The sequence below is a fragment of the Chaetodon trifascialis genome, chromosome 16 (assembly GCF_039877785.1).
Source record: "Chaetodon trifascialis isolate fChaTrf1 chromosome 16, fChaTrf1.hap1, whole genome shotgun sequence".
Lineage (NCBI taxonomy): Eukaryota > Metazoa > Chordata > Actinopteri > Chaetodontiformes > Chaetodontidae > Chaetodon > Chaetodon trifascialis.
The window spans coordinates 909,274-922,279 of NC_092071.1; the positions used below are offsets into that span (position 1 = coordinate 909,274).

General features: G+C 49.9%; 1 protein-coding gene across 6 annotated transcripts in view; it reads right to left on the bottom strand.

Moving 5' to 3' along the window:
* Nucleotides 1-13,006, bottom strand: part of cadm1a (cell adhesion molecule 1a) — a 296,308-nt gene that overhangs the window by 17,347 nt on the left and 265,955 nt on the right. For 2 of the 6 annotated variants that reach the window (XM_070983851.1, XM_070983853.1), the window contains 2 exons: nt 9,426-9,515; nt 2,515-2,547 (listed from right to left, as the gene is read on the bottom strand). The exons of 1 other annotated variant lie outside the window; for it this stretch is intronic. In XM_070983851.1, coding sequence (XP_070839952.1) covers nt 2,515-2,547; nt 9,426-9,515 — 123 coding nt within the window. The remainder of the gene's footprint in view (nt 1-2,514; nt 2,548-9,425; nt 9,516-13,006) is intronic. 3 more of the 6 variants (XM_070983855.1, XM_070983854.1, XM_070983856.1) reach the window with 2 other exon arrangements.

Consider the following 13,006-nt stretch of genomic DNA (forward strand, 5'->3'; position numbering starts at 1 on the left):
CTCACACTAACTCTTCTTTTTTGGCCGCTGGGGAGCAGCAGAACAAGCTGTGAACATCACTTTTAAGATGCAGCCGAAAACGATGCAGAGGACGAGAGCGGTGAGAGCGAACGCAGAGGAGTTTTTCAGCTGGACGAGGAGCTGGAAGACGCCTGGAAGACGCCTGGAAGACGCCTGAGAGACGCCTGCAAGACGCCTGGAAGACGCCTGGAAGACGCCTGAGAGATGCCTGGAAGACGCCTGAGAGATGCCTGCAAGACACCTGGAAGATGCCTGGAAGACGCCTGAGAGACGCCTGGAAGACGCCTGAGAGATGCCTGCAAGACACCTGAAAGATGCCTTGAAGACACGTGAAGCCGATGGGGAAGGGGGGACGGGCATCGTTGGGATTCACAGGAACAAGTCAGACCTGTGGAGACCCCCCCCACCTCTCAGGGCTTAAAGGATCTGCTAATGTCATGGTGGCAGAGACCACAGGAGCCTCAGAGGTCCTGGTCCTGGTCCTGGTCCTGGCCGGGGGTTTGATGGCGGACCTCAGACTGAGACAGACTGGTTTAAGGTTGGTTTGCACCTTCGCGGTGTCACAACCACCAAGACTGACACTAACGGCACGAACACTGCAGCTGAACTACATTTACGTTTAAATGCTGACCTTGATCACATTTAAGGTGGACGGCGTCCTGCTGACGTCCCGCTCTCGCTCCACAAAGCAGCTGGATTTCTGGTTTTATCTATGGAGGGAAAAGCCACTCAGCTGTTTCTGAGTGAAGCAGCTTTAACCTTCATGGAAAAATGAGGGAGATGACTTTGATGTAGAAACTGGGATCAATATGTTGTGAGCGTGTATTTAAGGCGGTATCTGCATTAAGAGCCGTCTGACGGCTCTGTTGTGTGAAAATGGAAGATTTGTCCACTGGTGCAGAAACAAAGCGCCTGATATTTCCAGTGCAGAGCTGATTTCACGTCAGCGTGCGCCTCGTGGAATAAGTGTTAAATCTCTTTAAATGTTCCAGGAAACACCTGAACCCTCCACTAACGTTCACTCAACAAACAGCGTTCGCATGTTAATGAAATCTCATCTCCATCAATCCACCGTGAACATCCATTCATCTCCTGTTCTTTGACCCTTACGAGTGTTTCAGGGGAAGAAACGTCGCTGAATATGAATGTTTTGAATGTTAAACACATGAAACAGGATAAACGTCGATAAACAAACAGGTGACAGCTCGTGAAAAGCTCTTCAGCGTCACTCGTTCATCCACGTCTTCCTGCCTGACTCTGAGCTGCCGGTCGGTTTGTTAGCAGCTGTTTTTGACTCACATCCAGAGCGACATCACGCTTCAGACTCCGTCTTTGGTCTCCTCCAGCTCCTGAGGGGAGTTTCTGGCTTCTTAGCTGCTAAATGCTGCTCTGTGCTCAGCAGCTCGTCTCTACCTGCGTCTGCCTGCTGTTAAGTGCTGACCAGGTAGCGCACAGCAGCTTCTAACAGCTTTCACGGGCTGGAAACAGCTGCCTGATTACAGGTGGCGCCGGCACGCGGTCCACGCAGGCCACGTTTCTGTTTCACGGCGGCATTGCTGGCGTTAAAACATTCAGGGCAAGCGGCAAAGTCAGCCAGCTGGATGTGTTTGAAACACCTGAACAATGAATGATGCTTCATCGTGTTTACCAGATGATTTTAAAGTGACCACGACGAGCAGCGGTGTGGTCATGTGGTCCTGGACCCCGTCTCCTGCCTTCTGTTTGATTGGTGTGTCTCGTTTGCCTGTGTGAAACTTCACACGATGCATGTTCCTAACGTTACAAACGTGTTTCACTAAACGGCCACAAACAGGGAGTTCACGACTATAACTATGATAACTATGATGGACCTGATTGGACCGTTACAGCGTGTGAGCGAAGCGACAAAACGAAGCACATGCTTAATACAAAGTCTGTGACTGCACATTCATGAATTTGTTCACACAAATTAAGAAACTGGAGCCACAAAATAATGTAAAAAGGGACTGAAATTAGGAAAAATGAGAAAATGATGTATATCATCTTCATTCAAATTAATGAGAACGAGCAAATGAGGTCTATTTCTGCCTCCACACAAAATCATCTCATGCTGTCGATATAATCAGTCCTGGCCTCAGAGCGGGTTTTATTCCTCTGTGGCACCTTCAGGCAAACACTGTAATTGGTTAGTTGGTGCAACCATTTCACAAGTGCAGCTCCAGCGAAGAGGAGGAGGAGGAGGAGGAGGAGGAGGAGGGTGTTTATGCTGCGCCTGCCTCTATGCAGTGACAGTAAGTGATATAAACATCTTTGTGGAACAGATAATGCAACAGAACAAAAGGCAGCATCAGCAGAGAGGTCAGTCGCTCAGTGAGAGACCGACGCCGGCCTTGGCTGACGTTTCCAGGCCGAGCGGCCGGCGACAACATCGACTGTGCAACAGTAAAGTAAAGTAAGCATGCTGCAGAGACACGATAAAAAAAGAGACAAATAGAGGAAAGAAAAGATACCAACCATGAGCTGCAGGTTCAGTGCTGGGCGCAGTGTCTGAGCACACAGGGAGAGGACATGGCAGTTGAGGAGGGAGGTGTGGAACAGGAGGAACAGCATGCAAATAAAGGAGAAATGGGGGAGGAGGCAGGGAGGGAGCGGGGCAGGGGGAGAAAACAAATGACACCCATAAGCAAGCATTCAGAAGACCAGAACATGACAAAAGACATAAGGCTTAAGGGAAATCAAAGGAACCGAAGGCAGTGCAGAGATAAACATAAGCTCACACACATACACACACGCACGCACACGTGCACACACACGTGCACACACACGCACGCACGCACACACACGCACACTCAGGACGCTCCACTCAGAGGGGAGTGTGGCTACTGCTCGAGGAGATATGGAGGAGACAATTATCACGTGCTGTCGGCGCCTCGGCGTGGAGGACGGACAACCAGGAGGACGTGACCGTGCAGCTGTCCTCGTGTAACACAGCCAACTGGAAAACACTTCGCCATCTCTTTACCGAGGCGGCGCTCCGTACGCCGGCGACTCCAGCAAAGTTTAACTTCAGCTGAGACTGTCACAGCGCGCTCGGATGGCCGGGATTTAAGGTGTGACGCCTGGCTGTGGTTTCAGGTCTGCGTAGCTGGAGTGGCCTTTCCCACGTTTCATGGCGACCCTGAACGTCCTGCGCTGTGGTCGCTGCTGTGCGATCGCAGCCTGATGTCCATCAGACGCCAGCGTTTTAGAAAAGTGGCCGTGATTGTTGGAGTGTGTGTTTCAGAAAGTTCTGAAATGGTTTGTTCCAGCGTCTGAAAGGGCGTCTCAGATGCTGCTGGATGAGCTCTGTCGGTGTGAATCACACATCCACTCTGTCTAAAATCCGCCTTTTTCTGCTGAATTTTGAGGCTGTTGACATCTTTGCTACCCAATGGAAAAAGAAAAATACTGTTATTTTTGCTCCATTTTGACACAATCTTCCTACAAGTTGTCCAAATATTGATCAAAAAGTTATTTAAAGTTAATTGTGTGTGTAGCCGGTGTGTTAGCTTCAGAGCGTGGCTGCAGAGACTGAAGACATCTGCTTCAGTCTGAGATCGGCTGCATCGATCAGGATGATTGATCGGATCGTTCAGAGCAGGTGTAGCTGTGAGGTACGATAACGCTCACTGTCCACCTGTGGCTCTGTCAGCGTCCATCAGTGTGCGTCTGCATCAAGTGTCAACCTTTAAACGCAGAGAAAGCGCCGATATGAATCTGAAATGATGCAGCAACATGTGGTCGTTTCAAACAAACAGAAGCAGATCCAGAGTCAGTTTCAGGAGGCTAAACGTTCTTCAGTGAGCTCTATGTCTCCCTGCGTTCTGTCTCAGCGGAGACATAACGGCGCCCGCGGGCTGTGAGGACGCGGACATATGTTTGTGTAAGACGGCGAATGTGCTCAGGACTAATGTGTGATTGTTCTGGGAGCAGCGGGTCAATGCCGCAGCTGAGCTCTGCCGCCGGAGGCTCAGCACACGGCGCCGTTTCCACCGGACGAGGCTGCGTCGAGTCCGTCTCACAGCTACCGAGGACGCTTTCCTGAACGGGGTCCTTGAGTCGCTGAGACGTGCTGAATAATGCCACAGGCCAGTTTGTATCTGCTGCACCTCAGTAAAAACTCATTAGAGCCTCTTTGTGATCCACAGCATTGATTTTTCATCATTGTGGAGCAGCTTTAAACGAGCTAAGACAGCCGAGTTTGTCCTTCACCAGACTCTGCGGTGTCACACAGCTAGCTCACCTTAAAGCACGGTGGATCCCTCCGTAACCTTTGACCGTGATCATCATCTCAAAGGTTCATCCCAAAGCTTTCACAGTGGAGAGGTGGAGGTGAGGCACTTCAGGCGTGGACAAATGAGGACTCGGGTCACGACTGATGACGTCTCATCAGTCCAGAGAAGAAGGCCGATTGAGAAAGGTCTCGTATATAAAGAGAAAATGGGGACAGAACTGACTGGGGACCATTTATTTTCAAGGGGTTTAACAATGTCCAGCTACCGTCTCTATAACAGTGTCCACTCAGAGGAAGGGACAGCCTCGTTCTGTCTCTGCCTCCACTTAGAGTAATGCACTTGTGTTGAATGGCATCAGAAAGTAAAAGCCTGTGGCCAGTGAAGGCAGCACGGGCTGCTAACCCTCATTACGCCACGGGTGGTCGCCGTGTGGGACCATTCAATATGTCTGCCGCTGAGTGATTGCCTGTCCGTCTCAGAGCAGCCTCCTCCTCGTCCGCCGTCTCCGGCTTCACAGGTCAACTGAGACATCGCGGCGTCCTCGCTGACATTCACAGACATGATGCGGACACATCAGCTCCGTGGCCGGCCGCCACGCTTCCCATGAGCCCTTTGGTGACTCACTGTGACATGACATCCAGCTCAACACGCGGCGATAACTGCGTGCCAATCATAATTATGTTGGCAGAAATGCATTAGATGGAACCCTGCGGTCGTGGAAATGCCAACAGGCTGCTGGGTGTCCCCGCTGGCAGCGAGATTACTTTTTTGTTGGATCCACTTTCTCTGACCTGCTTTCTCTGCCGCAGCTTTAGTTTGTGATTTCCTGCATTTTCCAGAATTTGCCCCCCCCCCACAGAGCCCTGCTGACAGAGAAACTGGTATCTCTTCTCAACAATAGATTTCTGCCTGTAAGGACGGTCGAATGCTGGTGAAAAGCAGTATTTCTAAGCTGCTGATCACTTGTTTTTTTTGCCAACTTTAACTTTAAACTGAAGCAAACGACCAAATGAGCTCCTCATGCAAGAGACTGCATCACTCTGTTGTCTCCAAGGTCAAATTCAGCAGTAAAAATGTGACAGTCTGAGAATTTGGTGGCTGTAAGTGAGATTTGGTACAGATGTTCATGTCACCATCATCATCATCATCATCATCATCATCATCATTATCATCATCACCATCACCATCATCATCATCATCATCATCACTAACAACATTAGCTTCAGCTGGACTTTGTGTTTCGTGCTGGTTAGCAAATGTTAGCATGCTAACACGCTAAAGTGAGATGGTAAACATCATACCTGCTACACATCAGCATGTTAGCATTCTCAACATGAGCGTGTTAGCATGTAGCTCAAACCACCGCCGTGTCTTCAGCCCTGAGAGGCTTCAGAGGCGGTGCAAATGTGTGGGGGTGTAGAGTCTTCTGCGTCTTCTTTTCTGGGGGGGGTTTCCTTTAAGAAGTGCGTCTCTGACCACAAAGTGTCGTGCAGTAATAGAAACTGTCATTTTAAAGCACTCCATGCAGTCTGGGGGCTGTCATGCAGGCTAAATGTGAGTGTATGTGTAAATACTGAGGTGAATGCTCTTCACTGCTGGTAGATTTCAGACGCTGTGCGGCGAGCTGATTACCTCCAGGCCCTTCTTTACGAGTCTCATCTCCGTTTGGTCATTGCGGAGCGCAGTAATACCTCCAGAAGAAAATATACATCCACATTAAGAAGATGTGCTGGGCTGCAGACGAGCGTTTTCCACGATGCCGAGCGCTGTAATGTCACGGACGCTCTCTCAGGGCCGCGCGTCACGTGACGGCGGTTATCGCGCCGCTATCGACCTTAATCAAATTAGTTATAGCTGGCTGCTCCAATTCTGAAATGGACGAGGAATCAAACCGAGCAAAGTGGGAGCAATATCACACATTACGTGTCCGCTGTGTGCATGTGCAGCAGGGAGAGTGAGGTGGAGCCACATCCAACAAATAAAAGTCTGAAGTCACTCCTCCAGATGGTGTTTTTAATTTAAGACCTTGACGAATGTAATGGATATTTGTTTCTCTTCCCTTCCCTCCGTGTTCTGTCGTCCTGTCTGTAGTGTGGGTTAAATGAATTGCTTGTCTGCACCGTTTATGGTCCTCCATCAATTAAAAGTAATGCTAGCCTGCCGCCTGATTGTTTTAGTACACAAGGTACACATTTATTATCTATTTTCTTCTCTCAGGGATTAAGTGGCATTGTTCGCTCGGCGGTGTGGTGCATTAGGGAATGATTAGTCATACTGTGCTGATGGGAGAGCGGGGCGAGAGGATGAGAGAGGCAGAGTTTGTGGGAGGACGAACGTCGAATCCGTACGACGGCGGCGCTTTGGTGCTTTTGGGGTCGGCTCGTGTTTCACAAAAGGCCTCCTGTCGGCCCTGACCACCACTGAACGGTGACAGACTGCAGCCCCTCGACAAAACGCTGCTTTTCAAGGAAAAGCTTTCTTCCACGCTGACACAGAAATGGCAGAAAAAGGAATATGGACAGCTGAGCATCATGGGAAAGGAAAGAGAAAGAGAGGCAGCAAATTCAGCTCCAGAAAGACGAAATCACAAACAGCGACAGGGAGTCCTAACGACGGAGCCGACCAGTCAGACGTCTCCATTTAGAAATGTGAAAAAAGACGTTTCCCTGCGTCACTTCCTAACACCCCCCCCCCCCCCCCCCCCAGCACCTCAGAGCCATGTGTTGGGGCTTAAATAGGTTTTTTAAAGCACTCCATTCTGTCCCTCTAATGGCCGACGGAGAAAAAACCTCAGTCCCTCTCTGATGGATTCATTCGGCAGCGGCTCTCTGATCTGAGCGGCACGCTGCGGGTAAATGAAATCAACTGGCTGAGCATATTACGGTCATATGAGAGTGCTGCCTTCAATCTATATAATCAGTAATAATGGAACGCCCTGATAGCTGAAAGCAAAGAGAGGACGTCTGGCAGAAACTGTAAGCGGCTTGTTTTAACCTGAAAATATTGGCCACACGTCCCGACTGAAGTCCTGTCCACAGGGGACTGAAATCAGCCGCCAGCAAACTGTCCAGCGATTGTTAGCACGCAGATTAAAGTCTGCTTTAGACGTCCTCTGCGTCTCACAGAGTCAGAGCTCGCAGCATCCGTAAAGACTAAAGACAGGCAGTGGACTGTGAGCTGCAGAGTGGACGCCCGAGCTTTTGAATCCACCTTTTCTTCTGAAACGTTTGCTTCTCCTTTGAGTTCCACGGTACTTCACGTTTACTCTCAGACTAATTCAGAAATTTGGTGCGAGTAATCTTTGGAGAACGTACGTCTCCAGTGTCACTATTTACCTCTAAAGCAACATATTATTCTCAGCAGGTGCATTAGAAATAATCAGCATCCGCGTGTCGGGATGGCTATAATCAGAAGAGGCCTGTGCAGACGGCAGACTCTGAGGCATCAATCAGCCTGCACAGATAGGTATTCTCTTTAATCCAATCAGATGGCATAATCAAGCACAATGCCTGTGATTTCTGCCAGCCTCGTGAGATTTGTTCCAATTGAGCGGTCTGTCAGGGAGGCTTTGATTGCATTTGGAGCTCAGGCTGATTTCTGAGTCGAGGCATAAAGTGATGTTTTCTATCTGCACCCTTTGGAGATTTATCCTCACAATAGCCCCCCCCCCCCGCCCCCCCCGGCTTCTGTTTCTGAAAGAGTGAGATAAAATTTGCTTATTTCAAACAGGCCTAATTTTCAAGTGCTCGCGCTCAGTCGTCGTTCATCGCCGCCGCCCTCTTCCCACGGTCCACCCACAGCGTGATCTTTAATGGTGAACGACACCATCACAGTGAATCCAGTGTCCATGTTTCACCATTTACAGCCTTCAGACCAGTTTGTTTTCTCCTCTCCTCCGCTCTTCTACACCTCCCTCCACCTGAACTCCCTCTCCTGCAGCGAGCAGCGTCCTCCTCACGACGCACATCCACCGACTGCCTGCAGAGATTCCACCGCACGTTTCAGCTGTTTGTTCTCAGTTTACTGTCGCTGCTCTGTTGACTGAACGAGCTGCTTTAAAGAACGCTGTTGACGACCAATAAGACAACCAATAGGATCGTAGGTGTAGAGCTCCAGAAACAGAGTATCTAGTTTCATCTGGATTCAGTCATCACTGACTCGAGCCGCTAAGAGCAAACGCGATGGTCAAAGTCGTCATTCTGACATTTAAGGTACGCTGATCGACTCCTGGTGTCAGCTCATGCATTGAGTAACATGCAAGAAAACATTCCACCTTAAGAGCTGGGGGCAGCGTTTGAGCGCCTCAGTGAGTTAGATGATGTTTCTCCAGTCTGCAGCGAGCTAACGTTAGCTAGCATCATTCATCCTTCGCTCTTCTGACCTTTTTTTTCATTTCCAAAGAAACGTCGCAGAGCAGCCTGTTTGTGCCGCGTCCACGCTGCCTGCAGGACACGAAGCTGGCCGAGCTGCACGTCCACAGCCTCCAGCATTTCCTCAGAACAGATGTTTCCAGTGCAGCTTCACTCGCACAAGCAAAGGAAATCATTCAAAACACTGACAGCTTGCATGAAAACCATGCTAACGACACGCATGCTAACACCTGATGACGAAACTATTCATAAAGTCAGTCTGACATCGGCGGTGCGTTCAGGTACAACTCAGTAATGTCACTAAAGGGCGCCCTGACAAAGAGCTGCTATCTCTGCGGACGAGAACGGCTTGAAATGAGGGTCAACGTTCACGAGCGCACTTCTGTTTTCATCAGCGAGAGGAAGCTGATCACGCTTGGCCAGTTCAGTTCAGGGACTTCTGGAACGTTTCGCTGCTTTAATAAAATGACTTCCTCTGTTTTTGAGTATTTACCGGACATGAATGCATGCTGTGGCCTGAGCCGTTAAAAAAACAGTGAATCAGTTCAAGACTCTGAATGAACTGTCGTGAATCGGTAAGCGATGGCAGGAAGTGGACCACAGGTAAAGCAACACGCTGACGAGGATGACGGCTGCTGTGATGATGGAGATACATGGAGTGACCAAAGGCTGTGCAGGGGGTAAGGGAGGACACACACACACACACACACACACACACACACACACACACACACACACACACACACACAGATAACCAGGTCGTGTGAGGCTGATACTGTACCTTGATTGGCCTCGGGGGAGGAGATGGTGGAGGTGATGGTGGTGGTGGTGGTGGTGGCTGTGGTGGGTATAGGGGTAGTGGTGGGAGCATCTGGATGAGAGGACAGATACATGACAAACACAGGGGGGAAACAGATGAGTACAAACGCCATGAGGATAAAGTAAAGTCACAGTGAAGCCGCCGCATCGCCGTTTGACCAGCGGCCCGTTCGTGTCACCACGCGTGTGACTTGATGACTCGACGGCGGCGACGCATTAAACGCCGCACACGCCGCACACGCCGCACACGCCGCCATGACACCACAGCACACACGCCGGCCGAGCTGATCAAAGATCTCATTGGGAACTTTTCTCTTTTATGTCTACGCACCACGACATGAAACACTGACGAAGCTAGCGAGCGCGTGGTTGTTAGAAGCCATTAAACGTCTAATGAGCGGCACATGCTGGCGTCGTGCTCGTGCCGTCGTTGTTATGCAGCGAGCTGTCCTGACAAACAAACGTGCCGGCGCATCCTGAGCATCTCCAGGAAAAGAGCACGACGTCGAGGGAACATGGACAAAAAGCTAAACGTGATGTACGACGAACGGCGCAGGAGCAGGAGGAGGAAAGAACATCCACACATAAACAAAAGAAGAAGAAACGAGCAGCGTGATGAGGAGGCGCTGAGCACACAGACTGCGACCCGCCATCCTGCTTCCTCCCACAGCTTCCTTCATTAGCTGGGTCAGACCCCACACTGACAGTGACCGGGGGGAGATATCAAAAGTGACATTTTCCTTGTTGAAGTGGCGGCGCAGTGCTGATATGAAGCCTCTGACGGCGCCGCTTGCTCGGAGACCTCCCATCATGCCGCGGTGATTGTCTGGGAATACGCTGAGGAACCTGTCGGGGTTATCAAACGGCTGAAAAAATGGTAATTTGAGGCTGTTGATAAGGAGGAAGGCCGGTGTGCACTTAATGAATGAAAGTCTTATAAGAAGGTGTGGACAGGAAATGAGCGAGGGGGAGCAGAGGGGAGTCAAGGAGACAGAGGAGGGGCTTCACGATGTCCCGCCTTCGTCTTTTGTGTGATGGTGGACTCTTATTTCTCAGCAGCAACGATAAAACTGGAACCGTGACGACGACATTTGGAGTTCTAAGCTTTAAGAGCAGGAAGTCAAACGCTTTTGATCGCTCGATGAATTTCTAATTAACAGCTAAAAACGGAAAAAAGTTGTTGATTTGTTTGTTTGTTTGTTTGTTTGAAGCTCTCTGAGCTGCATGAACGGTGACGTGCAAACAGTTTATAAAGTGTCTGTCAGTATGGACAAAACCTGTGAAGCTGATGTGACAGTGCAGACTGTAAACTCCATGTTTGTGTCCTGTTTTTAAAGATTTCTTCTTCACTGGCAGCGAACGGGCCTCGAGGGGACAAGCTGGACACGACTTTTGTCTCTGGAAGGGACTGGACACTGAGACGTGATGCAGAGGACACAGAACGAGCTGATTTCATACAAATACTCTGAAATGTGTTGGTTTCTTTGGTGGATTTCTTGCACTTTATATTGTTATATTGACTGACGGAGGACAGTGAAGCTGCATTAAAGGGTCCAGGGTCACGACCATACGTCACTCTGCTGTCGCTGGACGAGTGCCTGCACTGCAGTCATGCTTCATGTTCACGTGAAGGCGTTTTCAGCACGAAGTCGCCTCACATTGAAAACGTACATCCCAAAGTTCTATTACAGATAATCAAAGTTCTCCTGCTGCGTGTAATGTCTTCCCTCAGGGCGCAGAGCTTGTTGATCATATAAAAGTAGTCTTCCCGGAGGCCACGAGTTGTTCATAGTTACTGCACAAATGTGTTCAGGGTTGTTAGTTTAGAAAATCACTTATTTTTTGCACTTGAAGAAAAGTGTATCAAGTAATTCGAGCGCGAGGCGAGAGGACGAGCGGCCCCTCACAACTCCGCCTGAGGCGAATTTAAAAATGCAAATGAAGGCCTTAAGGTGATGCGGATCAGTATTCAGACTCCGCTGACGTACGCCGTGTTTTTAATCTGTCCACAGCTCGTTCTTTTAAAGACAACCTTGACAACACAAAAGGCTGAGCGCGCCGACGTGCGCACAAAGGCGGCGAGGAGCGATGCGTCGGGAAGCGGGCCGGCGGGCGAAGCTGGAGCTGATGAGCTTCACACGCCGGAGAGCCGCAGACCTCCAGCTCGGGGGTGGTGCTGTCTAATTGGTTTCATCCCACCATGAACTGTGAGGGTCCAGCAGATGTTTGGGATCATCAGTGTCAACAACTCATTAAAAACCTGATGCGAAAAAAAAGAAAGAGTTCCACGCAAAGAAGAAGCAGACAAAGATGAAAAGCCGGCGAGCGTCTGGATGCACACTGCATTTCCTTTTCGTGGCGAGCCGGCGAACAGAGGAGCTCATTGACTTTCAGATGTGCCGGGCAGAACGCGTCCCCCCCGCCGCGTCACTGGGCCTTGTTTACTGATGAGGCTGATGAATCAGAGTTTCTCTGGTCTGAACCAACGAGCGGGACGGCAGGAAGCGCCGGGACGCACCCTGACAGGAAGCGTTCCCGCCGAAGCCGCTGAGATGAAGAACGCCACGAGCGAAACGTCTGAAACCGCTCCGGCACGAGTACATGAAAGAAAAAAAAACTTCTAACCCGTAATACAAAACATTTGTACTGCAGTACTGACAGCCAAGGAGCCTGTACAGTTTAGTAATGTACTGTAGTATAGTGTGGTATGGTCTAGTGTTGTCTAGTGTCCTGCAGTACAGTACAGTACAGTACAGTACAGTACAGTACAGTACAGTACAGTACAGTGTAATGTAGCATAGTATCATATAGTATCGTATAGTGTAGTATAATACAGTGTAGTGCAGTACAGTGTAGTATCATATAGTATCGTGCAGTGTCGTATAGTGTAGTTTACTGTACGTTTGAGTGGCAGGTGTCAGAATTAGGCTTGGAGGCAGAGCTGCTCTGCAGGTTACAGTTTGTGGACCCACTGCAGGCACGAATGTTGGACATTTCCACAGCGCAGCTTTGAAGTGGCAGAAACTGACGTCACAGCGCTTCCTGACATCACGGCGCCTCTGCGCTCCGTCCTGGTTTCCAGCCTGCATCGCTGCCTAACTGCACGACTGATCCATTTCAGGCGTCTTAGCTCTGCGAGGGGCACCTGTGTTTTTATTTTTCCTCCATGTCTTTGTGAAGTTTCCCGGCCTGTCTGGACGCGTCCTTGCTCGCCGTTTAATCCGGACTGGTGACGCCTCGACACTCGTGCTGCGATTAAGGGCTTTACATATAAACTTGACATTGACTTGAAGTGACATTTGTGGAGGCCAATAATGTGAAAGAGCATTAAATCCTGGCCTCTCTGAACTCCTGACTCTGACTTCATCTCCGCAGAGAAGTTACAAAAGACCTCACAGGTTAAAAAGTTGAATGAGTTTTAATGTGCTGCTTCCTGTCGAAGGAAGTCGAGGTTGGGCCTCGTGCTCGTTGCATTCCTGGGCAACGCTGCAATCAGCCAATCACAGCCCTCTGACATCATCAGCGTGCTGCTCCTGATGTGAA